The sequence below is a fragment of the Haliaeetus leucocephalus genome, unplaced genomic scaffold (assembly GCF_000737465.1).
Source record: "Haliaeetus leucocephalus isolate CR32 unplaced genomic scaffold, Haliaeetus_leucocephalus-4.0 Scaffold178, whole genome shotgun sequence".
NCBI lineage: Eukaryota > Metazoa > Chordata > Aves > Accipitriformes > Accipitridae > Haliaeetus > Haliaeetus leucocephalus.
In genome coordinates, this window is record NW_010972614.1 from 1,167,176 (window position 1) to 1,191,199 (window position 24,024).

The following is a 24,024-nucleotide window of genomic DNA, read 5'->3' on the forward strand; positions in this document are numbered from 1 at the left end:
TGACTACTTCTCATTGTTCCGCATGCAATCTGTGGTACTTTGCTGTTTTAGCTAGAATAGAGAAGTCCTGATATCTTCTATTTTCTTTTTCTTCATCTTGAACATCCTTCCCAGGTTTACCTGGTAGAATTAGTAGAAATAGATTAGAAGCCTCCAAAGAAAACAGGGAGTTCAAAAACTCAGCTCTTACGATGAGGGTCAAACATTTAGGTGAAGCATCTAACAACAGAGAAAAGCAGAAATTTTTAGGTAAGAGAAAATACATTTCATCTGGTCAGTGGATGTACATTTAGTGTCATCTGTTTGTGCATGTGCTTCTTTTGCCACAAGTGTTTTCTGTAGCCTTGGCTGGAGTTTTCTGGAAAGCCAGATAGACGAAGTCTGAATCACTTGCTCAGAATCAGAGAATGCAATAAAACTTAATCAAAAAAGCTTTACCATTTACTTTCATGTAGACTTCTTTGAAATGTATAGTTTTCTTTTACTTTATATTATTAGAATGACATTTTTGCTTGCTTTGGGCCTTTTTTTAATAGGCTTTCAAATAGTTGGCGGAGAGAAGACTGGGAAACTTGATCTGGGAATTTTTATTCACTCTGTTATTCCCGGAGGGCCAGCTGATTTGGAAGGATCTCTAAAACCAGGTGAATAGTGTAAATAAGAAGAGGTGTATACATGAAAGAAAAGACAAAACACATATGTAGTACCGTTTCCATCTATGGCTGTGGGCATCAGTCCCTTACAAATGCTGACCTTCAGTTACCTTCTGGATAATTTCTGAAAACTGGTGATACTTCTTTGTTAAACTATATGAAAACAAAAATCATTCGAATCAAAGTAAAAATGATAAAGCTTGAAGTAGCAGAAAATTAAAGTTACATATAACGATAAAGGCTTTATTTGCTATTGCCTCTCCATAGGTGCTTTGTAATTTCAATGCTTTAAAACTCAAAATCCATACTTTGATTTCGGAAAAAGTGAATGTAACCATATGGCTGCTGTATCGGGGCGGGGGGGACAATTTGTTTTATTTATTACCTGCTTTTTTCTTTTTCCTTTTCATTTTAGTCTGTGCCTTGAACTCAACTGCATATTGCTTATTTCACTTCTGGATTTTTTCTTTTGCATGTGTTTTTTCTTACAGCAGAAAAGGTAGAAATCATAATATGGAAGGGTTTGGCAGGTTTAAAAAGAGGAAATAATCATAACCAGTTCTTCTGGTTTGTTTTGGGTTTTGTGGGGTTTTTTTAATGATTAAGGTTCCCTATTCCAGCATCACTTGAATTTTAGTAATTTTTAATCCATGCGCTGTGTAGAGATTTTCAGACCTGTACTCCACATTCTCACTGATGGATAAAAATATAGATGTTAGATTGTATCTGAACAAACCCTTTTGTGCAGGACACCGACTAATATCCATAAATAGCACAAGTTTAGAAGGCGTCAGCCACCATGCAGCATTAGAAATTTTGGAGAATGCACCTGAAGACGTGACACTTGTTATCTCTCAGCCCAAGGACAAGCTACCCAAAGGTACGGAGAGAAATATTCCTTATTATTAAAGAGGAGTTCTTTGAGTTTGAGCACTCTGCCTTCTCTAACACCTTTCGTAAAGTACTTCCTGTGTTTCTTTAAAATTACTAATCTAATCAATTAGATGAGATAGCTGTAAAACATCACCCTAACTGCAGTCACCTCTGTAAGCAACCCCAGCTAGTATATGCTTGAAACTGTGTTCTGAGATTGAACAAAGAAGTGTGTTACAGTGAGGACACACCAGTTGCATTATAAACAGAAAGTGTTCTGTGTAATATGAATGGTTAAAATCTTATGTGGTTGTAAGCTGAGAAATCTGTGTCATACTGCAGATAAGATGTTGCCATCTACTGATGACTGTCTTGTCTCCTGGTTTTCAGCATCGTCTAACGCTGCACACATCAGTAATGGAACCAGGGGTTATTTAAGGAGGCCATCATCGGTGCAGGACAATGAGGCAGAGTCCTCTTCAGAAGAACACAACTGGTCCCATGGTCACCAGAGGCCTGTTTCGGGGAGTTTGTCTGGTTTGTTGGGAGGCAAGCGGGATGGAAGCATGAGCTCCCAGGATTCCAGAACTGAGAGTGCCAGCCTGTCTCAGAGCCAGCCAGCCAACTTCTTTGGCAAACATGCAAGTGGTAGAGCTCAGCAGGATCCTCAGCATTACAGCGATTCCCAGTCTGGGCTTTCTAAAATGAACGAGAAGAGAAGATCCTTGTCTGACAGTACTCGAGCAAAAAATAAAAGGCCTGGGGTAGTGGAATCTGTGGAATATTCTGACCGAGGGGATTCTGACATGGATGAAGCGACTTATTCCAGCAGTCAGGAGCAACAGCCAGCTAAAAAGGCATAGTGTATTTCATATGAATATTTCCCATCAGTATGATAGTGGTAGTGAAATAGCTGACTGTGGGTGTGAATCAGGTGGAAGGACGTGGGGGAAGGACAGGCTAGCCTGCAGCTTATCCTGCTAATGGCAAATGCGAATAGCTAATTTCTAATAGTTTAGTGATTTTGTTCAAAATCGAGAAAGTCACTCCTGTAACTTGAAACAACTTCCCAGCTTTCCGATGTCACTAGATGGGCATGTCTTGCTGGAGGCAGATTGTGCTGTGGAATGAATGTATAGTGCACTTATTGATTCTATAGAAAACCTTCTTTCAATTCTGTGTTTGTCCAATATGATTGTAGTCTAGTGATCACCCCTAGAGGTAAGTTTATTCACCTGGCACAGAAATTAAGTTTTTCCTAGATTAAAGTGGTTGTGATGCATCTGGAATGGGTAGCAGCATAACTCATTGTCCTTTGGGATTGATCTAATCCATGGAAAATTGCTCTTGTGTAGTGAAGTTCAGCAGTGAGCCATGCTCTGAACAGAGACAGCTTGCTGTTTCACCTTTCCAAAAGTACACAATGGCAAGTACTACAAATTAATTCCTAACTTCCAGTGATTCCTCTTTTCAGCTGATGGAGGTTATTCAATCAAGTTGTGGCAGCTCCTGCAAATCAATCTGACAGACCCCTAGGCTGCTGTAATACTGAAGTACTATAGTTTCTGTGTTCTGTGACCAACTCACTTTGGCAGTAAAGACTCAGCTGCTGAAGGCCAAGCGTATTTCCGTGCTAAACCTGTTCAATGACAGCAATGAAAGAGTTAAATCAATGAGCCTTATGAGTCTTACTAATTGGTACTTTGCCATGTGGACTCCTTTTGGCTGCATCTGACTCAAAACTACACCTTTTAGGGTCTTAACTGTAAACTTCTGTTCTAATGGCAAATAATTCTTTTTGTTTTGTTTGTTTCTTTTTTTCTTTTTTTTTTAAATAAAGGAATCTTCCTCAGTGAATACAGCAAACAAAATGAATTCTAAAAAGGTTACTCCAACACTTCTTAAACCTGGAGATATCTTTGAGGTTGAACTAGCCAAAAAAGATAACGGCTTGGGAATAAGTGTCACGGTACTGTTTGACAAGGTTTTTAGATGTTTTCTCTTTTTCTCTACTCCCAGCAACCCATTAAATTGCTAAATTACAAGGAAACAAAATATTTTCTGGAGTCACTGTTAAGTATGTAGTTTTACTGATGTGTGATTATCTTACCAAAGCTGAAAAGTAATACTACTTTATATACCTTTTCTTGTCATCTGCCCTTTAAGTAACTCTTGTTTGTTGTTTTATGGTGGATCCCCAAAGTCCTAATAGAATCTTATCACAGATGCGGCTTTGTGAGTACAAAAAGCAAGATGGTCTTTGTCCCTTGCTACCTAATAATGGAGCAAATTTACAAGGGAGAGAAATAAGACCTTCCCTGACTGGCATCGCAGGCAGTGGAAGCGGTAGCATTACTTAAGACTTAAAGAGTATCTATGCATGGTCCACACACATATACCGTGTTTAGTGTTCTCCCTCTGCTGGATAAAAGACAGAAAGCAAAAAGCTACCTAAATCCAAGTAAGACCTGGCTGACACTGCTTTCTTGCAATACAAGACAAAAATGTACTTTTAATGAACTGATTTTTCTTGGGGCTATAAAATTTTGAAGGTAATTTACGTTTAGGGCCTGCCATACTGCAGAGTGGCGCTTCAGGGAAAAAGATAATGATTTATAACCGAGATGCAGACATTTTTCACTGTTCCTGTTCTTGTATTGTGTTCAAAAATACATTATCTCTGGTTGATTGATTGCTAGACTACATGGTAATTTGAAAAAGGGAAAGTTGCTTAAATTATAACAATAGAGAGCATATAGAATACAGCATATAGCTGTAGTTCAAAACTGGTGGCTTTCACTGGCTGTTTATACCTAAAACTAAGTTGGCCTTTTCCCAAATGTGGCCATACAGATAGGCATGTAGGTGGAGTGCCAACTCGCAAGCCTAGCACTGTTTTCATATATATGGCTAGTATTGTAAGAGGAGCAGAATGAAATTCTATTATTTTAGCATCCTAGTCTATTCAAAGTCATATTGCTTTGTCAAGCTTATAACTTGAGACAGCTGGAGGAGCAAAGGTTCAGCATGAGTTGGTTATTGAATAGCATCAATCCTGCTGTATGCATGCATTGGCTTTGTAGAAAATGTTAGAAGATACCCACCAATGCAAAGATTTCCCTTAAAGGATGACCAAGTGGTATCTTCATTGACCTTTCCTTTTTCAGCCTCCATTCTGCCCCTTGCATTGCTATCCTGTACAGTGCTGAAAAGAAGAGGTGTACAATTAGCTCTGTGTTTTAAGTTTTCACATGTAATACTGTGTACTTTGGGAGTGAACATTAATACACTGTTGGTCTCCCTCTTCCCTCCAAGTTTGTGGAGGAGCACAGATAGTGCAGCAGTGAGCCAGAATCATAACGATGGTTTGGGTTGGAAGGGACCTTTAAAGATCATCTAGTCCCAACCCCCTCTGCAATAAGCAGAAAGGCTAAGACCCTCCAAAACCAATGCCATTTGAGCTTGAGCAGATTTTTTCAGCTTAGGCCTTCAAACTTGTATGAGCTCAAAGAAAGCAGCACTCCTTAGTTTCATGTTACATCAGAGAGGGTGTATTAGAGTAGGACACTGCATGGGTATGCATCTTCTGCTTTGGCATGCTGTGCTCTCACACGTCTCTGAGCTTTGATATGCATGCAAGCATGTAAAGTCTGGTATAATGCAGACATGTTTCTGCTGAAGGACGTTTATTTGGTTTTGGGTACATTTGCATTGTGATGCATCGTGTTTTTACAATCTCCCTATCCCAGCTTCATTTGTATTAAATTGCATGACTGCAAAGACATGCTTTGTGTAACATTTTGGTTTTGATAATTTGGCTGTTCTTTTTACGTGCCAGTAGCCCAAGTGCTTCCTGAGTGCAATTTTTCTTGTGTGACATTGTTTAATTACAAAGCATTCTTACTGCAAAAAGACTAAAAAATCCTATTTTTGTTTTCCATTTAGGGTGGTGTAAATACTAGCATAAGGCATGGTGGTATTTATGTGAAAGCGATTATTCCTAAGGGAGCAGCTGAAGCAGATGGCAGAATAGAGAAAGGTAGTATTTCAGTATTTTCAGTCGGGACTCTTAATGTGAAAAAAGGGCAGATAACTGTCTGTGGTGGACTTGACGATACACTGTGGCTTAGAAGCTAGAAACTCTGCTTCCTTTCATTGTACCTTTTTCACTGGGAAGAAGAGCTGTTTTTCCAAGCCACTGCATTTGCAGTTGTCATTTTAAAAATTGCCTTGATAGCTAATTCTGCAGGTGAAGATTAAAAAAAAAAAAGTGTGGAACAACTGCAGAACCAATAGAAAACTGCTGAGACTGTGGAGGGGAAAAATAGGAGATAGGCTGTGGGATTTTTCTCTTTTTTTCTAATGCAGCCTGTGTTAATGGAGAACACTTCTCTGTTCCAGCCATGGAGAGAGAGGGCTTTGTATTATTTGTGGCCTTCTTGCTTGGCATGCTGGGCACCTCAGTGCAGAAAATCACTGTAATTATTACAGCTTTTCTTGTACATAAGCCAAGCCACATTCTTTACTGAAGTGAGAATTCCCACTGTAGACTAAGATTTGTTTTTAATAAAGAGTCTGAGCATTGTGGCAGGCTATCATTCTGACGGCTAACATGGTTTGACATGGGGTTGTCTCATAGAATCATTTAGGTTGGAAAAGACCTTTAAGATCATTGAGTCCAACCAAATAGTTTAGTTGCAAAGTTCTCTTCTTGACTCAGAGTGTGGAGGGAGAAGTTACTCCAATAGCTGTCCTTATTAGCTGAGACTTGAAGGTTTCTGTGTGTCATATACATTTCATAGATGATCTGCCTGCTTTTTCTTTGTAGGTGACCGTGTGCTCTCTGTCAATGGGATTAGTTTGGAAGGTGCTACCCATAAGCAAGCTGTTGAAACGCTGAGAAACACTGGGCAGGTAAGTGGTTGCTGGTTCTATTCCAATCTGTGGTAAACCAGATCTTAATGAGTGAAAAGAGGTAAAGGACCTTGAAGACTGACATTCTCTCCAGGGTCCTGGTTGCTTTAGGTGTGCTTCCTTAGACTCCTTGACTTCTGGGCCTTGAGTCTTGCTGCCCACCTAGCTCTGTGTGCGGATGAGAGGTCTGCATGGAATTGGTTTCTCCTTGTCCCTGGGCTTCATAGGAGGGAAGCCCAGGTGCATCGGTTGGAAAGCAGCTGCAGCAGCATGCTACAGACAGGTCCCAAATCTGAACCACTGAGGAGACAAGGGCCTCTATATATGCAGCTGTGTTTGCATGCTGTGTTGGTAGCTTTGCTTGAGTCTTGGCCTTCTTGGATAGTGCCTGATTCTGTCAGTGGTGTCTCCTCATTTAATAGTGCTATTTATGGCAGCTGCTTCATATGTGGAAGTACATGCACACCTGAAAATAGCCTGTGAATGTACACATTTAGAGCTGCTAAGGACTACTGTTGGTGCTCACTTCATAAAATGCTTTTAACTCTATTCCCTCTATGCATGTGAAAATGACACTGACACTTCTTAACACCCTCACAGCATTATTGGAAGAAAACCCTTTCTTACTGTGTGTTGGCCAGTATCTTGCAAGTCCATTAGTGTATTTTGGAGGTTGTCACTTGCAGCCCTTAAAATAAGGAATAAATTGAGGCTGTATGGGGAGGGAGGTGTCTATAAAGTTTGCTGCTGTAAAACTTAGGACCCTGACAAGTTAGAAAGAAACATGCTTTAGACTGCGCTATTTCCATGACTGTTGCCAGTTAACTGGAGAATGTTTCATCTCTTTAGGTGGTGCATCTGCTGTTGGAAAAAGGTCAGCTTTCTGTGGCCAAGGTTCATGCTCCAGTAACACCACAATGTACACCTCCAAATCAGGTGGGGCAATGTGACTTACAGGAGAAGCCAGCGACAAAAACTACAAATGCCAAAGATTACAGCTTTGTCACTGCAGGTCAGGTCACATAGGACAATTGTCTGAACTTTCAAAGCATCCTTTAGTTTTTATAATATTTTTCTTCAAATCTTCTGTAGAATAGAAAGACAGACAAGAGAAAGAGCTGGTATGAATCTATACTGCGCCCCTGCACATAATACAGTCTCTTCCTTTTTGTGCTGTTGCATTTGTTTTTTAAGATTTCCTTTCACATCTTGGTAACTTTGTTTAGTTACTATTAACTGTTTGCGCTCTCACTGTTCTCAATTATTGTTATTGTTTCTCAATTTCACCAGCCTTGCAGACCAGGGCTGTAGCAAGGTTGGAGTAAAAGAGGTGATGCTAAGGAGTGCCAAGGGGAGGTTAAGATACTCAAATACAAATGAGAACTTCTGTAGGTCCTGCTGCTCCTGTCTAGGTGAGAGAAGACATCAAGAGCTGGATGAAGAGAGCAGAGGGATTCGTGTAGCTGACTAGAGGTTGGCATATTTCAGCTTCTCTTGCTGGAGACCTGTGAAAGTGGAGGGAAGCCTACCCATATGGGGAAACCGTTGCAGATAGCTTATGGTCTCCCTCCGTGGCATTTATCCTGTCTGCGAGGAACTCCAGTTGCTGCTCTCACTAATGTCTGATCAGTGACCAGAAAGGTTGTGTCACACTGTGCTTTAACAGGCTCCTGTACGGACTTCCTGGGGAACAGTATTTTGGAGACACTCTGGCTTTCTGTATGGTGTGGATGTTGTCAGGGCAAGCCAGCAGACTGAGAAGTCATGATCAGCTTTTTGTCCTCTTTAACTTGGAGGGATCTTTTAGATAACGCTTGTGTTCAGTAAAGTGGAAGAACCCTGTGAGAGGGAGAGTGCGCATTGTCATGTCTGAAGTAAGAGTGCCAGTCACTTTTTTTCATGGCCAGCATGCTGTGGAAAATAATAAGTTAATGTTTCTTTTGCAGAGAACACATTTGAAGTAAAGCTGTTGAAGAATAGCTCAGGCCTTGGGTTCAGTTTCTGCCGTGAAGACAACCTTACCCCAGAGCAACTAGGCTCCACTATTGTGAGGGTGAAAAAGCTCTTCCCTGGGCAGCCCGCTGCAGAAAGTGGGAAGATAGAAATTGGGGACGTCATTCTGAAAGTGAATGGGGCATCACTAAAGGGTTTATCGCAGCAGGTTTGTATCTTAGTAGTGAAACTCATGCTGTGATAGTCCTGCAAGTCTTGCAGGGTCTGCATCTAATAATGACTCCCACTGTGACCATAGGAAGTCATCTCTGCTCTGAGGGGAACATCTCCAGAAGTCTCTCTTCTCCTTTGTCGGCCACCATCCGGTATACTACCAGACATCGATCCTTCTTTGTTGGTAAGGTGTATGGCATATGATTATTTTTTTTTTTCTTTTTTCAAATTGCTATTTGAAGGTTCATTTATTCAAACTGGTGGGTGGGTTAGTTTAAATGCAAGATGCAGATGGAAAGATGGGGAGGGTGCTCACAGAAACTTAGTTCTTATAGTAAATCCCTCAGGAATGTACTAAGCGTTTTGTGGAAATGTGAAAAGAATGCAGGGCTTTAATAATATTTTTTCCCCCCTCCATTTTGTGGCTTAAGACATTGGAAATTGGCTTAATACCCTGTTTCTGTGGCGGGGATTTCTTTGCAGCCCAATGGTTTGAAGTTGATCTCAAATAAAAATTGGTTATTTCTGTAATATATGTGGAGAATATTCTGCAAAACACCAATTTGTCTGGTTTTGGTGCATGTAAAACCAGGGAAAAGATTGCCATATTTACTTACTGGAAATTATAGGAGTCCCAAAGAATATTTTCAAAATGCTCCAATAAGTAAATCAAAAGAACAGAAGGCCATTTTAGGATACTTGGAAGAAGTGGAAATTAAATGTGTTTCAGCAAAAGAGAATGTAGAGGGGAATTTGCCTGAGAAGTAGGCTTTCCATAATACAGGCAAGTGTAAAACTAATGGAGACAAGTCTTCAATTTAAGTTATTTTCATATAATTTTCAAACAATAAAAACCATTCAAGTCTGATGACAGAAATTTAAATGTACAAATACAAATTTAAGTGAAGTTAAAATTAGAGTAAGAGATAAGCAACTGAACAAACTAATAATACAAATAACTAGTCCTGTAATGAACCTGCTTGTAGTATGGAATAACTTTAATAAAACAGCGCATATATTAAAAGAAGAGAAAAAAAAATAAAGAAATTACAATTTTGGTTTATAACATCATCACAAATTGTTGTGTTCATGAACACAAGAATTTGGCCATAAAAAGTGTAAATGAAGCTTTTAAGCTTTGTGTGTCTGCTAGCTGACATCTTTCTTGGGAATATGGGGTTATTGGCAAAAGTGTTGTTCATTCTCATGGGAATTAACAACTTGGGTGAACAGTCTCCATTTGGTGTAAATTACCATAATCTGTTATGTAGCTTTTTGCTTGAAAGCTTCCCTGTTTCCCTCCTGTGTGAGATTAGTTTGACTTCAGTTACACTGTAAGCGTCAGCAGTGTGTTGTGCTTGGAAGGGATTTCATGGTAATTGCCTAGATGACTGCTGGGCATAGCTTAAAGGCATCTGTCAGCAAGCTCTCCGAGGCTAAAGCCAAGAGTATATTTGTTTTTCTTAGATGAATTTGCAGTTCCTTAGCAGTATATGTTTCAAAGTTTTGCACACTTTGTCTCGGCCAAATTGCATTCAACTTGGTGAAACTGTGCTGTGATACGTTTACACAGTTGAGGCAACATCTAAATGGAGGGAGCCAATGACTAATTGCTTTTGGTAATTTCATGCAGTCTTTGCAACTTTCTTTTGTCATCAAAACCGGAGTTTGATGAATTAAATGTCCTTGCTTTCTGTAGACTCCCATCCATTCACCCCAACAAGTATTTCCAGATGTCAGCAGAGAAGTTTCTGGTCCATCAAACAGAGAACAAGGTGACAGCTCAGATGAAAATGAAACTACTGATGTGAGCATGAAAAGGCTAAAATCTCCCTCTAGAAGAGACAGCTACAGTGACAGCAGCAGGAGTGGTGATGAGGAGGTGATAGACTTGCCAGCACAGGTGGGCCTTGACTGGAGTTCTGCGCTATACCAAACTTCAGATGAAGCTATGACACAGGCACATAGTCAGTATGAGACACACGGTGGTCAGGAAGAGGCTGTTCGCACCATCTTATATTCTGATCAAGAGGCTCCTAGCAAGTCAGAGCTTGAGGACAGGTATGCTGTTTATGATGATTCTCGTAATATTGCAGAATGTGTTCACAAAAATAGTTTATTGCACCTATTCATAGAAATACTTTTCTTGTTTTGGTTCTTAGATCTGCATAAAGTCAATATTGGTCCATATGTTCATTTCTGGGTGACAGCCACATTGTACAAGCTGATCCTTGTTTTTTGCTTGTTTATCTGTAGTAATCTGCCATTGGATTTGCCATTGATCCCAACCTGTAGAACTGTTCCTGATGTTACCACATCTGTTTTAATAAATGACTGTTATGCTACTCCTGCTTCTGAGCTGACTCCGCACCTGGGAGGAATGGATTCATTACTCAGCCAGTTGGAAAAAAATGCTGAAGAATATGAGCCAGTAATTTACTGTTTCTGTTTTTCAGTAGCATAAATGTACCTACTGCTGTGGCCAACTGGAAATTGTTGTAGCCATGGTATTGGGAGTGACTGGATAGAATTTAGGCATATTAATTTACAAATGGGTTAGTTTGTAGGTTATATGTGCACTAACTTGGGTGTGTGCCTTATAAATGGCACACATACATGTGCCATTTGTAACCAGTGAACTGCAGCTCTGCAGGCATTTTCTGTTTGAGCTCTTGAGGAGTTGATATATTTCTCTCTGTAGATGTAGAGGCATCCATGCAACCATAGTTAGATGTGTATACGTCTATTTCGTGTGTCATTTCAGCCTGGAAAACTTGGCATTAAATATTTATTTACCTCTAAACCATGTACTCGGACAAAGCTTAAATGGCAAATATGTTGCTTCTGCCTTGTTAGTTTTACATGTGGTTGTTCAGAGATCAGGGGATAAATTAGCAGCAAGGGACAGCAGGAGACCCTGTTCTTTGCTGCATTTATATCTATGAATCCCAAAGACTTTCTGCTCTGCTGAAAAATGCAGCATATTTTTGAGACTCTTCTGAGATAGCTTCTTGCCACCCCAGAAATGCATTGTGTAACAGAAGGGACTTCTGCTTCCATATCCTCACATAACCTATTCAAAGTTTGAAAAAAATGAAAACTGAGCCTTGATGTATCTCAGTTGTGAGGGTCTTCCAGGTTACAAAGCTATTCTAGCACATAGTCTATTTTGAGAAGAAACAAACTGTCTTTTTTCTTAGTCCCTTCTTCAGAAGTTTTTCTCAAACGTTCCTGGTGCTCTATGAATTTCTATGCAAATGAGGCAGATCTGTATCTTTCAAATAAAAATTCATGCAAATTAAAATAGGCAAAACATGCCCACGTGTTCAGCTACAAGATAAGCTATGGTATTCTCTCTCATTGTAGGAAAATATGTTCACCTACTTTCTTCAGTTGAATAATCCCTGATGTGTTGTACTATTTGAAAAATACAGAGCCTTTTTATATATGGCAGCTAGTTGAGGGTAAAATAAGGTGTCAGTTTTGATATATGCCTTCACAATTTTGTTTAGATCATAGGCCTTTGACTCAAGGTTAGCTCCATGCAAAACAGTAGTCTGTCTGAATTCGTTAGAGGTGCTTACTTGAAGCGGCTAAGCTGAGCCTGCTAAGATGCATGTCTTGGTACTGTCCAGGCTTGTGTTCCACTTAAACCAATAGGTAAATCAGTTGTCTGTTTCTGTCTTAAATTCAGTAAAGTGTTCACATTGCTTCTGTTTGTCTGTGTTGTAAAGTGCTATTTTCTTTCCCTAGGAAGTAGAGCTCCGAGTTACTATGACAAAGTCAGAAAAGGGTAGTCTGGGTTTTACAGTGACCAAAGGTAATGATAACGTGGGCTGCTACATTCATGACATTGTTCAGGATCCTGCCAAAAGTGATGGGAGACTACGACCTGGAGACCGACTGATAAAAGTGAGAGAATTAGTGTTTTCAGGGATTGTGTGAAAAGGACAACTTTGAGTCAAAATAACCCAAAAACCTCTATTCTGGGCCAAAGTAAATGTGGTTAAGGAACAAAGGCATGTGCCTTCTGAGAGGCCTAATTTGATAGCAGTTAAGACAAAAGAAATACAAGTGTGAAAACGTGAGAAGATTGTTGAAGGGAGTTACAGTATGTCCCACAGCTAGGCATGTGTGTAACCACTATTCATGATGGCAAAAAATGGTTTAAAGAGAAAAGCATTCACTGATTAAATTAGATGGTTGCTCAAATATGTGGAGAGGTTGTTGTTCAAATACATCTATGGTTAACATATTGTTAAGAAATAAATTTTAAGAGATTTGCTATAGAAGAGTTTACCAGGTGCATATCATGTAATTCAGATCTTCATCATAGAATCATAAAATAGTTTGGGTTGGAAGAGAGCTTAAAGGTGATCTAGTCCAATCCCCCTGGACTAGATGAGCAGGGACATCTTCAGCTAGATCAGGTTGCTCAGAGCCCCATCTAACCTGACCTTGAATGTTTCCGGGGATGGGGCATCTACAACCTCTTCAGGCAACCTGTTTCAGTGTTTCACCACCCTCATCGTAAAAAATTTCTTTCTTATATCTAGTCTAAATCTACCCTATTTTAGTTTAAAACCATTACTTCTTGTCCTATCACAACAGGCCCTACTAAAAAAGTTTTTCCCCATCTTTCTTATAAGCCCCCTTTAAGTATTGAAAGGCTGCAATAAGGTGTCCCCAGAGCCTTCTCTTCTACAGGCTGAACAACCCCAACTCTTGGCCTTTCCTCATAGGAGAGGTGTTCTATTCCTCTGATTATTTTTGTGGCCCTCCTCTGGACCCACTCTAACAGGTCGATGTCTTTCTTGTGCTGAGGACTCCAGAGCTGGATGCAGTACTCCAGGTGGGATCTCACCAGAGCAGAGGAGAGGGGGCAGAAGCACCTCCCTCAACCTGCTGGTCCCACTTGTTTTGATGCACCCCAGGATACAGTTGGCTTTCTGGGCTGTGAGCACACATTGTTGGCTCATGTTCAGTTTTTTATCTGCTGGTACCCCCAAGCCCTTTTCCTCAGGGCTGCTCTCAATCCTTCATCCTCCAGCCTGTATTGATACCGGGAGTTGCTTGACCGAAAACTTGCATTTAGTCTTACAAAGACTGTGAGCAATAGTGATGAAGTGCATAATACAGAGCACGTGTGTGAGTTATTGCTAGATCAGGACACTGAAGCACTGCTGAATACTATTAAACCTTAATAAAGTTAGGCAAATACAAGTCAAATTGGATTAGGTTTTGAGTCAGAATTTCAGGTGTTGGCCTATGCAGTTACAGCATTCCAATTTTTTAAATAGGAACAGTTAAATAATATACCTCTTCAGATTGTTTAATATTTTGACTTTTGGACTGTAAACTTGTTTCTTCACTTGCAAAAGTTCAGTTATATTTATGTGTTCTGTCTCCTTGGGTAAGTATGATGAACTGCAACTGTGGTTGATAAAGCATCTATTGTTTTGTCCTTTAATGTTAAATGTCAACAATAAAAACAGTGATAAATGTTTTTGCAGTTATGCTAACTGTTTTACTTGGAACCTAACAAGGAGATCTCTGTTGCTTTTATTTTCATAGGTTAATGACATTGATGTCACTAACATGAGCCATACCGATGCAGTAAACTTTCTCCGCGCTGCCCCAAAGACTGTCAGATTAGTGTTAGGGCGTGTTTTGGAGTTACCCAAGATGCCAGTGTTGCCTCATTTACTGCCTGATATTACACTAACGTGCCATAAGGAGGAGCTAGGTAACACAGAAGTATACTGCTTTTTGCTCTAAAGCAGAATTTTTCCCTTCAGTTACAAAGAACGAACTTGATTTTTTTTCCTTCCCCCCCTCCCTCCTTTTTCCTGCAAAGGTTTGTTGTTATCAGGAGGTCATGACAGCCTTTACCAAGTTGTGTATATTAGTGACATTCTCCCCAAATCGGTTGCTGCCAGAGAGGAGAGTCTCCATGCACTAGATATTATCCATTACATTAATGGAGTAAGCACACAGGGAATGACTCTGAAAGAAGCCAAAAGAATGCTAGAAACATACCTTCCGAAAGTGGTGCTCAAAGTGACCAGGTATGTTTTGGAAGCAAATGCTTCCTTGTACTTTTTTTTTTCTTTCACACGATTGTATGAGTATATGGGTAAAACATGTTCCTGGTACGACAGCTAATTCACCAGAGTGGTACTAGGTAGCATGTTATTGAGGACTGACGCCACAGAAAGGGTCTGTATATTCACAGTTTTTGTGCGTCAGTGGAGCAGAAGGGTACTTTAGTACTTGCTGTGCTTTGTGTTTCTTGGGAAGACAAGGCTGTGCCCAGCTATGAAGTGCAAGTGTTCAAAATATCATTTTCAAACTATGACACAGGTTATTTAAATACAATTACTCCTTTTTCTTAAAATTGCTACTGAGGGTTCTATAATCATAAAAAGGAGATAAAATGTTGTTTTGTGCTTAAATGATTCTACAGTCACATGGATGTCACAGCACACTGGTGAATGTCAAAACTCTATGGCACAGATCCTAGTGTACCACTGTATTTTCACTGATCCCTGCTGCTTCTTTTATGGCAATACAGCCGTGTAAAAAACTCTCCAGATTACTCTCTTTTCTTATTTACCTGGGACTGAAACATTTACTTCATTTTTTAAGTCTTCCAGCCATGCCTGCTGTTCTTTCCTTCCTCTCTCCCTTTCTCCTTCCCACTCTGTTTTATCTCAGAAGGAAGGAGTTGCAAAGTCCTGAGGCTGCAAGGTCGAATCTTTTTGTCAGAATCTATAAGGAAAGTCCAGCTCTAACGAACTCTTCAGTGCTCCCTGAAGTAGAAACTAACCTAACTACCAGTGCTTAATCTCTCTCATTTAATATTTTAAGTATTCCAAAACTGTTGTAATAGAAAGCACAATTAGCAGTTTTACTAATAGGACATATTTACATCAATATCTGATGATTACCAGGATTTATTATTTTTTTTAATAAAAATTTCTGTAAACATTTCTTTTCATAGAGATGGTCATCCAGTGCTTCCAAAATCCCAAAGCCCCGATAGCTCAAATCCATGGCCTATGAAAGCTAACGGTAAGATTTGCTTGCTTACTTATTACAAGTGAAATGCGCGTGTTTATAAAAATGAAGGAACCGATATGGGCCTTAAGAGTCCAGTGGCTGCACTAAAACTCCACTTACAGAGAGCAGCTCCAGCAGGTGTTTGCTTGATCTTTCTTTTAAAAGCCCCATGAAAAGAGATTCAACAATAGTCTCTTTATGATTCCATTTCTCTTGTAGTTTAGAAAGTCTCTCTAATATCAAGCCTAAGTCTTTTAAGGAGTTAAAAAAAAAAAAAAAATCAATCAATTGATTATCATCATCATCATAAGTGTTGTTAATAATAATAATGTTGTTGTTGTTTCCTCTGACCAGGCGTAAAAATACCAGTTTGTTAGATTTGAAAGGGCTTCAGGTCTCCTGTTGGTCTTCTCTATTCCAAGACCAAAGGAGCAGAAATTTATTTTATTGCTCCCCTCCAGTTTGTTTATGTCTCGCTGTTTTCCTCTTCAAGTGTGGTGCTTCTGGTCACAGACATGGGATTGGGTGAGGTTCACCAGTGCCAAGCAGACGGGAAGAATTATTTCCAGAGTTGTGTAGACAGCATTCCTGTTAATACATCAAGTTGAGATTAACTTCCTTTTGCTAAATAGTTGCTTGTTCACTCACTTAGACTCAGGATCCTTTACCAGCTACATTTGCTTCTGTGCAGAGCAACCGCTTATGTGGCTACTTACCATCTTAAGCATTTGCTTTTTCTTTGAAATGTGGCACTTTGCATTTGTCTTGATTCATCATAGTCTTTTTTCTCATGCTTCCTTTAATGTATCTAGATAACTTTGAGTATTGATCTTGCCTTATGAAATTATTGCAACTCTTACAGTTTAGTGTTGCTCACATATTTTCCAAGTATGCTACACGTTTCGTTTCAAAAAACTTGGTCAAGATATTTATTAGGAACAAGCCCTGTAACCAAATCTTGGAAGACCCCATTTAAAACTCCCTTCTTGTAGTTGACTTGTCATGCGTAGGTTCATGATAGGATATAAGGTTACTCTTAGCCTTCAGTTATTTTGTCTACAAGTTTCTTCATTTGTGAAAGTGTAATGTATGTGAAAATCCAGAACTTCACTAATAGCTAGGTATATAGCATCTACTGGTTCCACTTTGTCTCATTTATTATACTAGTAATGGGATCTTTAGGATAGGCAGTGGTCTCTCATATCATAGTATCACTCTTTTCTTTGCCAAGAAGGGAAAGGTACCTTTGAACAAGGATCCAAATGTCAGATGATGTTTAAAAAAAAAAAAAAAGTTAGCGACAGGTGATTGTAGGGTTGTATTTTGTACATTTCAAGGGAAAGGGAATCATGCCCTGTTTCCCAAAGGTGCATGTTTCTGCTGTATGTTGCTAAGCTATTTATCAACATTTTTCTTTGCTTAGAGTTGGTTACTTGTATTAGCATTCATGCTTTCTGATCCCATTGAACGTAACATTTAAAAAGTCATTATAAAGTATAGTCCATCAGACATAAGTTTGGCAATACCCAGTAACCAGGCAGGCAGAAATGTTATTCATTTCATAACATAATATTAAATACCTTGTTTCTTTTATAAAAATAATGGATGGGCACTAATTTAATATCTGTGAAGAAGTTGCTGTGACGTTGTTGTGTTTTCCCATTTTTCTTTAGGCAGTTCCTGTGGTGATCCCTGTGATAAAACAGAAAAGACAACTGATACTTATGGGCCCAAGGTAAATACTCCACTATTGTACGTATTATCATTAACCATGGAAAAGGATCTACTTTATACACGTTTTTAAAATAAATAAATAAATTAAACAATCCGTTAATGAAAGTATGCAAACCTACTATCGTCAGTTGATGTGAATAAGAAGTGATCATAATAAATATGCAAGGTGGGGTTTTTTTTAATTGATCTTCTCTTCTTTGGGACTGGGTTATTGAAAGACAAATGGTCTTATGAGAAGGATGCAAGGCTATGATCCAGAAAACTCCATTCTGTTCACAGTATCTGCAGATGCTTGCATGTCACATTTACTAGATGGTTTTCTTTCTTTTTTCCCCCTTTGTTTTTTCTGACAAATGGTGTGTTGTGGGACCAAAAGTATTGAAGCCTGCATATGTTTTATAGATGTTATAATAATGTTGAATACTACTATGTGTTCTCCTGTAGTAGTTGCTTCTTCAACACCATGTGGGTTTTTTTCTTAGTTGCTTTAAAATTTTTGTATTTGTTCTTTTCATGTGGAACTTCTAACACACCTGAAAGCTGCCCACCCCTCACCCAGCTATCTCAGATGAGAATACAATATGAATAGGGTTTTTTGTTTGTTGTTAAGTAGAGAGATGAACTTTTTAAGGGTTGCTTGCTGCTTCAACAAACTGCCAGACTCCTTAAGAGTTAATTTGTACTGTTCTTTGCTTTCTTAGATAAATGGCAATGGCATCCTAGGACCTTCTCAGGCAAATACAGAAGACAATTTCCATCACACAAAAAGGCTAATGAATCTCTCAGGATCTGGAGATGCAACTTCCCTTAGCTTCACCAATCAGATGTCAGATTTTTCTAAACACAGTGACAAATCAGGTAAGAGGAGGTGAGATGGGGGACAGCATTATTCAGTCATTAGTGTATTTGTACAAGAGAATCAAGATATTGTTGAATAGGCTGAAATAAGTCAATGTTAGGCTGGCAGTCAATTTTAGAAGATCAACTCCAAGTTATATGCTCTGCTTTAGAGGAATTAGTTGATGTTGGAAGTAGATTTTTGGAAATTGGATTCTGTTGGTGGATAACACCTAGAAATAATGCCATGGTGTCTGCCCCTTTAAGTCCCCCCTCCCCAAACATCCTATATTGGGAAAACTTATAATTTTATACTATTTCTCATTAGAAACAGAGGTTCCAGATGATGAGTATTATGATGAGGATGATCACAATGAAGTTGTCCAGTATCTACTGGATGTTGTAGATGAGGAAGCCCAGAACCTCTTAAATCGTAATAATGCAACTTCAGAGGCTCAGTGTCTTCTACATCTTAAGAAGGCCGCATCAGAAGATCACCTGCCAGGTAACATGAGCCATTGAAAAAGCATATCAACAGCAAAATACTTCTTGAAACAAGATGTCAAGTAAGCAATTGATTTTGCAAGGGGGAGAGGTGACATTGAATTGATGTGTGAACTGAAAGTTTCCCAAGTAGAACACAGACAAATGATTGCTGATTCCAGTGAACTTCAGATGCAATTTAATAAGTCAAGTTCTGGTTTGATAAATCTGGATTTTGTTTAAGTAATCTGGGAAAATTAATCCCATTCTGGAATTGTCTCTTGAGTGGAATTCATGTTGTTTAGGTACCTGGTTCTGCAGCTACAGTCATGTTCAAATGCTGAAGCTTTTCAACATTTCATTGGTTGCAGATTGCACAACTTGGAAGTGTCTTGAGATCTCTCAAAACCAAACAATTTGCCAATCTGCTTTGTCAGTTTTAGGAAAAAATATGTTTTTTCAGTACCTGCTTCTGTCTGTACACCTTTCTTTTCCTTCATTCCGTCTCCTCAGCCCCGGTAGTTATTAACTGAAATTTAACCTCGAGTAGGATAGTTCCTTTGTGGTGTCACACTATGTATGTAAGCTCCAAAAGTTCAAGCAAGATCCTTGCTACTCCTGCAGAGGTTCCTTCTAGAACTCAAGATATACCTTCCAAAATTATAATTATTTCAGCTCTTTTTCTGCTCTTCAAGTTCATTGGGTTATTGTTATTGGTCATTACATTAGAAATCAGGGAACACTGAGGTTCTGGCTGTGCCAGTCTCTCAGCTGTGGAATATCATTGGAGCTCCACTACTTCCAATTTCTTGTAGCTAGGATCTAGCCTTTGCAACAGAAGATGAATTGAATCCATAAGATAAGGCATCAGGGAAGTACTGTAGCAGACAGATACAAGTCAGGTTTTACCCGGCACATCTTAATTACATCTTGTTAATAGAAAGAACAAGTAGAATCCTGGTTTAGACATACTGCTGGTCTAAATGTAACTGAATTGCAGAAGCACTATTGACATGGGAATCCTGATAACTTACTAGCACTAGCCTGTCCATCCATTATGCTGTGGCACAGATATTCTGTTAGCTTTGCAAACAACCTCACATGTAATGACAGCTGTTCCAGTTAAAAAAGAAAGAGACCTAAGGTCTGATTATCCTATACAGTAAGACCTCTTTTCCAACACAGTGGTAGCAAAGAGACTTAAAAGATGTTTCTTGTTTATTCTGGCACCTTTATTCCCTGTGTAGTGCCAGACAGGTGTAACAGGATTCACATCTGTGAGAAGTTGACTCCTAGGCATCTTTTGGTGTGTTTATGCTGTATCTTGTGATTTTCCTGTTCCAGTAGAGATGAATGGAAAGCTGACAGAAGATAAGTCTGAAGACACAGACTGTGATGGGTCATCTTTACCTGAAGATTTTTCAGAGGTGGGATGGCAAGAAGTTGGCAGACATTTATCTGCTGATTTTGCTTTCTCAGATGCTCTTTCAATTTATTATTTTCTTTATTGGCATAGAACTTGTGGAAATAACTTTACATGTCTTTTAAATGACAACATCCTTGTCGGTAGTAGCTGTAAATGGTGTACAAACATTTACTTTTTAAATAGTGTATAATTATTCTACCATAAATTAATTATATAAGAGAACAAAGCATAGAGTTATTTTACATTGTTTCTCATATAAAGCCCAACAGCTTTTTTTCAAAAAGGACAACAATAAACTACCTTGTTAGTGTGTTATTTCAGGCATTTAATTTAAAAGATTTCCTTGATTCCTGCTCAAAAAAGGGAAGTAGTCATAATGAATGCTGTGTAAACTTTACTGTCCAAAATGTAAATTTGAGATTTCTTTTTCCCCTCCTTTTTGCTAGGATATGTTCATTAACTTGAATAATTTCTATATCTGGTTTACCCTACATTATTGCGTGTCCTGTTTTACATCAGTCACTAGATGCCCAGGTTTTGTCTTGTATTTCAAATCAGCAAAACTCTGTCTACCCAGCACATCGTGACTGTTGCAGCTTTCAGTCCAGTTAGTAGACCTGAGAGTCAAATCAGGAACCTGGCTCTGCGTTAGTGTGCTCTAGGAGATCCACAAGAAAAATTCTCTGAGTATGGCAGTGGAAACTTGCAAGCTGGCCTAATATAATAAGTATAAATGGTTTTGTAGAGTTTTTCTTGAAAGGAGTATCGAAATGCCGCCTTCTCTGCTGAGTCTTCATTGTCTGTTGAGGAAGGCGTATATAGGAGTATCTGTCATTTAGAGGTAAAGCTCTGTTCTGTTCTATATAGGAATGGTGGCTTGACAAGAGGCAGAAGTTTTCACTCTCCAACTTAACTCATAAAGGGTTTTTAAGTATTAGAAACAAAAAAGTCAACTGGAGAAAATTCAGATGGCTCTACTGCTGCTCTGAGTCAGGAATGATTTTAAGATAGCTTTTTTGGCCTTGTTACAGTAGAGCCTCTTTCCAAGTGCTCAGTGTTCTCGTCCTCTGTTATTCTGGGTTAATGAGATGTCTAAAAGAGGAAAGTCTTTCATTATGTGCTGCTTTGAACTTAGTACCCTTCAGAAATAGTCCATGTAATTGTTAATCGTTTAAAATTTACAGTGGGTGAGTGTTACAACTATGTCCTTTCATGTGTTTTTAAATATTTCTTCCACTAGCCAACACATGTAAATGGTTGTGAAGACTATTGTGAAGTAAAAGCTATGCCAGAAAGGTAAGATTTCTTTTCTAGTGTTGCTTGAAAGCAATCCTGTGACGTCTGAAACTCTGAAGAGGGATATGTTATAATGAGAGAAAAAAAAAAAAACAAAAAAACAAAAAAACCACCCCCAAACCAAACCAAACCCAATAAAATGTCTGTGCAATGTCTTGTTGAATTGCTCTCTCTGTATTCTTGTTATTTACAAGGTAATAATTTGCCCGAATACTAGTCAGCTTTATGTGTTTTACTATGCCCTAGTTTTATTTATTCCTTTTATATGCAGTTATAACAAGTAACTGGGCTGTGTTCAAATGGCTCCAAATAACTTAATTTGCATTGTACTAACAATTTTGTACTTGTGTGTGAAGAAAACATTCAAACAATGCTGTCTTCAGTTTGAATCTTTACAAGCTTCATTAATGTTACTTCTTCAGGTTTTAGAGCATGGAAACTAAGCCATGTAGTTCTACTGGTCCATCTGTTCCCATTTGGGTGCTTGGAGCTTTTTTTTTGCCTTGCATGAAAAACTAAGGGTATGCCTGGCCAAGTTACTAGCTGTCCCTTTGAGCCACCTTGAATTTTGGAAGTTCCCAAGATCATTTTCTTTGTGAAATAATTTTAGACCTTAGTCTAAGTGAAGCTTCAGTCAAAGTGTATATAGTTCTTTTTATGTTTTGATTAAGTTTCTGGGAAGTTTTGGGTTGAGACTTGGCACAAGCAGCGACATTATGACCTAAAATACCTAATACATTAATCACCATCTTCAGCAAAGCTAGTAAACTTGCAACTGAAAATAGATATTCTAGTATATAGGTAGTGAATTATGTTAATGGTACAAATCTGCTATTGGATGTTATTTTACTGCTTAGCCTTTGAAAAGTAATTGCAGTTATAGTTATTACTAGATTCATGCCTTCCTGGCTCTTTTTCCACTGTTACCTTTTTCAAATCCCCGCTGAGATTTAAAAAAGGAAAAAAATGGTGGGTTTTTGAGATTGGTATGGATCCAGTCCAGAAATACTTGTAGCTATAAATTACTTTCTGGTGATTTTTTATTAGACTGCAAATGTGTTGGTTATTTCTAGGTGTTCTTTCTTACTTCAATTCCTTGTTCTCTTACAGATCTCCTCCACAACCTCCCTTGAGCCAAGCAGATGAAGATGAAGTCACGTGGGGAAGTGATGAACTGCCGATTGAATCAGTCAGCCAGGAACATGTAAATAAAGGCAAGAACTTCAGTAAATAATCAGTGGAAAACTGAGGATCACATTAAATAGACAAAATGTCAGAAATTAATTTTAAAATGTCCTGGATATGTTTTGAGGGTGTAGTGACAGGTATAATGGGAAATCTAACAGCTCAGAAACCCACTGGAAAGGATCTTTACAGCTTTGTGTAATAAATTTGTCAGAGTTAATAGGAGCAAGTATTGGCAACGTTGTGCTTGTAGTTGTAGTAGAGTTGAAACCAGCTGAGATGCTTTTTTACATAGTATCTGTCTGGCAAAAGCTGTAAACAATATAAATGTTTGACCATGATCAGATCAATATATTATGTGCTTCACATACTGGTTACTCCATGCTCAAATAGGGCAATTTTTTTTTCTTTATCTTGACTCTAATTCTTCCACTGCTGCTCAACATGGCAGAGTGGAACACTACTCAATTTGATGTGTTTGGCAAAATCTAGTCTTTACTTTTTAAGAATAGCATTAGAAATGTCAGTTCCTGAAATTAATATACAGCAGCCTTTTGTCTGCATTCATTAAAAGAAAAAAGGATAATCCATGTAAACCTTTAGACTAAGTCAGTAGATTTAGGACACTTTTAATTGCCATACCAGAGAGACTCTTGGTTTATTAATTTTGTTGTGCTTCAGAGAAGCACTGAAGGCCTGATAGAAAGCAAGCTTTATTGGAAAAAAAGATGTGTTTAACACAGCTTACAATTACCACTTGAAAGACACGTTGAGTATAAGTGCTAAAAATGAAGTCACAGGCTGTGATGTTTAAGTGGAGAGTTCTGAATTCATCCCTGTGTGCATTCGTCAATTTTGTAGGTTATTGTGTGAAGAACTTACGTTTAAAATGTATTTGAAGTTTGTTTTCAGTGTATTTATTGGAAGTTCAGGAAAATGCTACTTTTGGTTCCTGGATTTATCAAAGCTGATTTTGTGTCTTACTGGTTTTGTTAACTTGTTTTTGCCTATCAAACTGAGAGGAAGTCTGTGTATTCTCTCTGGTGTATGGAGGCATTCTAGAGACAACAGGTAGTACAGTGGTGAACAGCAAGAAGGAAATCCAACATTACACTGCAGTTTACATTTCCCTAGGTTTAGCTATTTATTTATTTTTATATCAATCAGTCTTGTTCTTCTGGTAGATTTCCCTTTAGTGACAAATGAAGAGATCTCTGCACTCCCTACTGTGAATGTGCTCCCTGGAGGCAAGTACTCAGGAGCCAAATTGAAGTCAGTGATCAGGATGGTGCGTGGATTGCTGGAACAGGGAGTCCCTTCTAAAGAGATTGAAGTGAGTATTTGTCCTTTAAAGTCCTTTTTTTCTAGTATGAAACAGTTAGAAATAGAATGGCT

The 24,024-nt window shown here is 38.7% G+C and overlaps 1 protein-coding gene across 1 annotated transcript in view; it reads left to right on the forward strand.

The window, feature by feature from the left end:
* PTPN13 (protein tyrosine phosphatase, non-receptor type 13 (APO-1/CD95 (Fas)-associated phosphatase)) overlaps positions 1-24,024 on the forward strand; it is a 99,447-nt gene that overhangs the window by 70,754 nt on the left and 4,669 nt on the right. The window contains exons 23-44 of the mRNA XM_010564435.1: positions 537-644; positions 1,402-1,533; positions 1,917-2,383; positions 3,367-3,495; positions 5,472-5,565; positions 6,355-6,440; positions 7,290-7,452; positions 8,387-8,601; positions 8,692-8,790; positions 10,306-10,667; positions 10,863-11,037; positions 12,360-12,518; positions 14,181-14,352; positions 14,464-14,674; positions 15,610-15,680; positions 17,342-17,403; positions 18,104-18,260; positions 18,568-18,744; positions 20,067-20,149; positions 21,389-21,444; positions 22,555-22,670; positions 23,826-23,962. Of these exons, the coding sequence (XP_010562737.1) occupies positions 537-644; positions 1,402-1,533; positions 1,917-2,383; positions 3,367-3,495; positions 5,472-5,565; positions 6,355-6,440; positions 7,290-7,452; positions 8,387-8,601; positions 8,692-8,790; positions 10,306-10,667; positions 10,863-11,037; positions 12,360-12,518; positions 14,181-14,352; positions 14,464-14,674; positions 15,610-15,680; positions 17,342-17,403; positions 18,104-18,260; positions 18,568-18,744; positions 20,067-20,149; positions 21,389-21,444; positions 22,555-22,670; positions 23,826-23,962 (3,431 nt within the window). The remainder of the gene's footprint in view (positions 1-536; positions 645-1,401; positions 1,534-1,916; positions 2,384-3,366; positions 3,496-5,471; positions 5,566-6,354; positions 6,441-7,289; positions 7,453-8,386; positions 8,602-8,691; positions 8,791-10,305; positions 10,668-10,862; positions 11,038-12,359; positions 12,519-14,180; positions 14,353-14,463; positions 14,675-15,609; positions 15,681-17,341; positions 17,404-18,103; positions 18,261-18,567; positions 18,745-20,066; positions 20,150-21,388; positions 21,445-22,554; positions 22,671-23,825; positions 23,963-24,024) is intronic.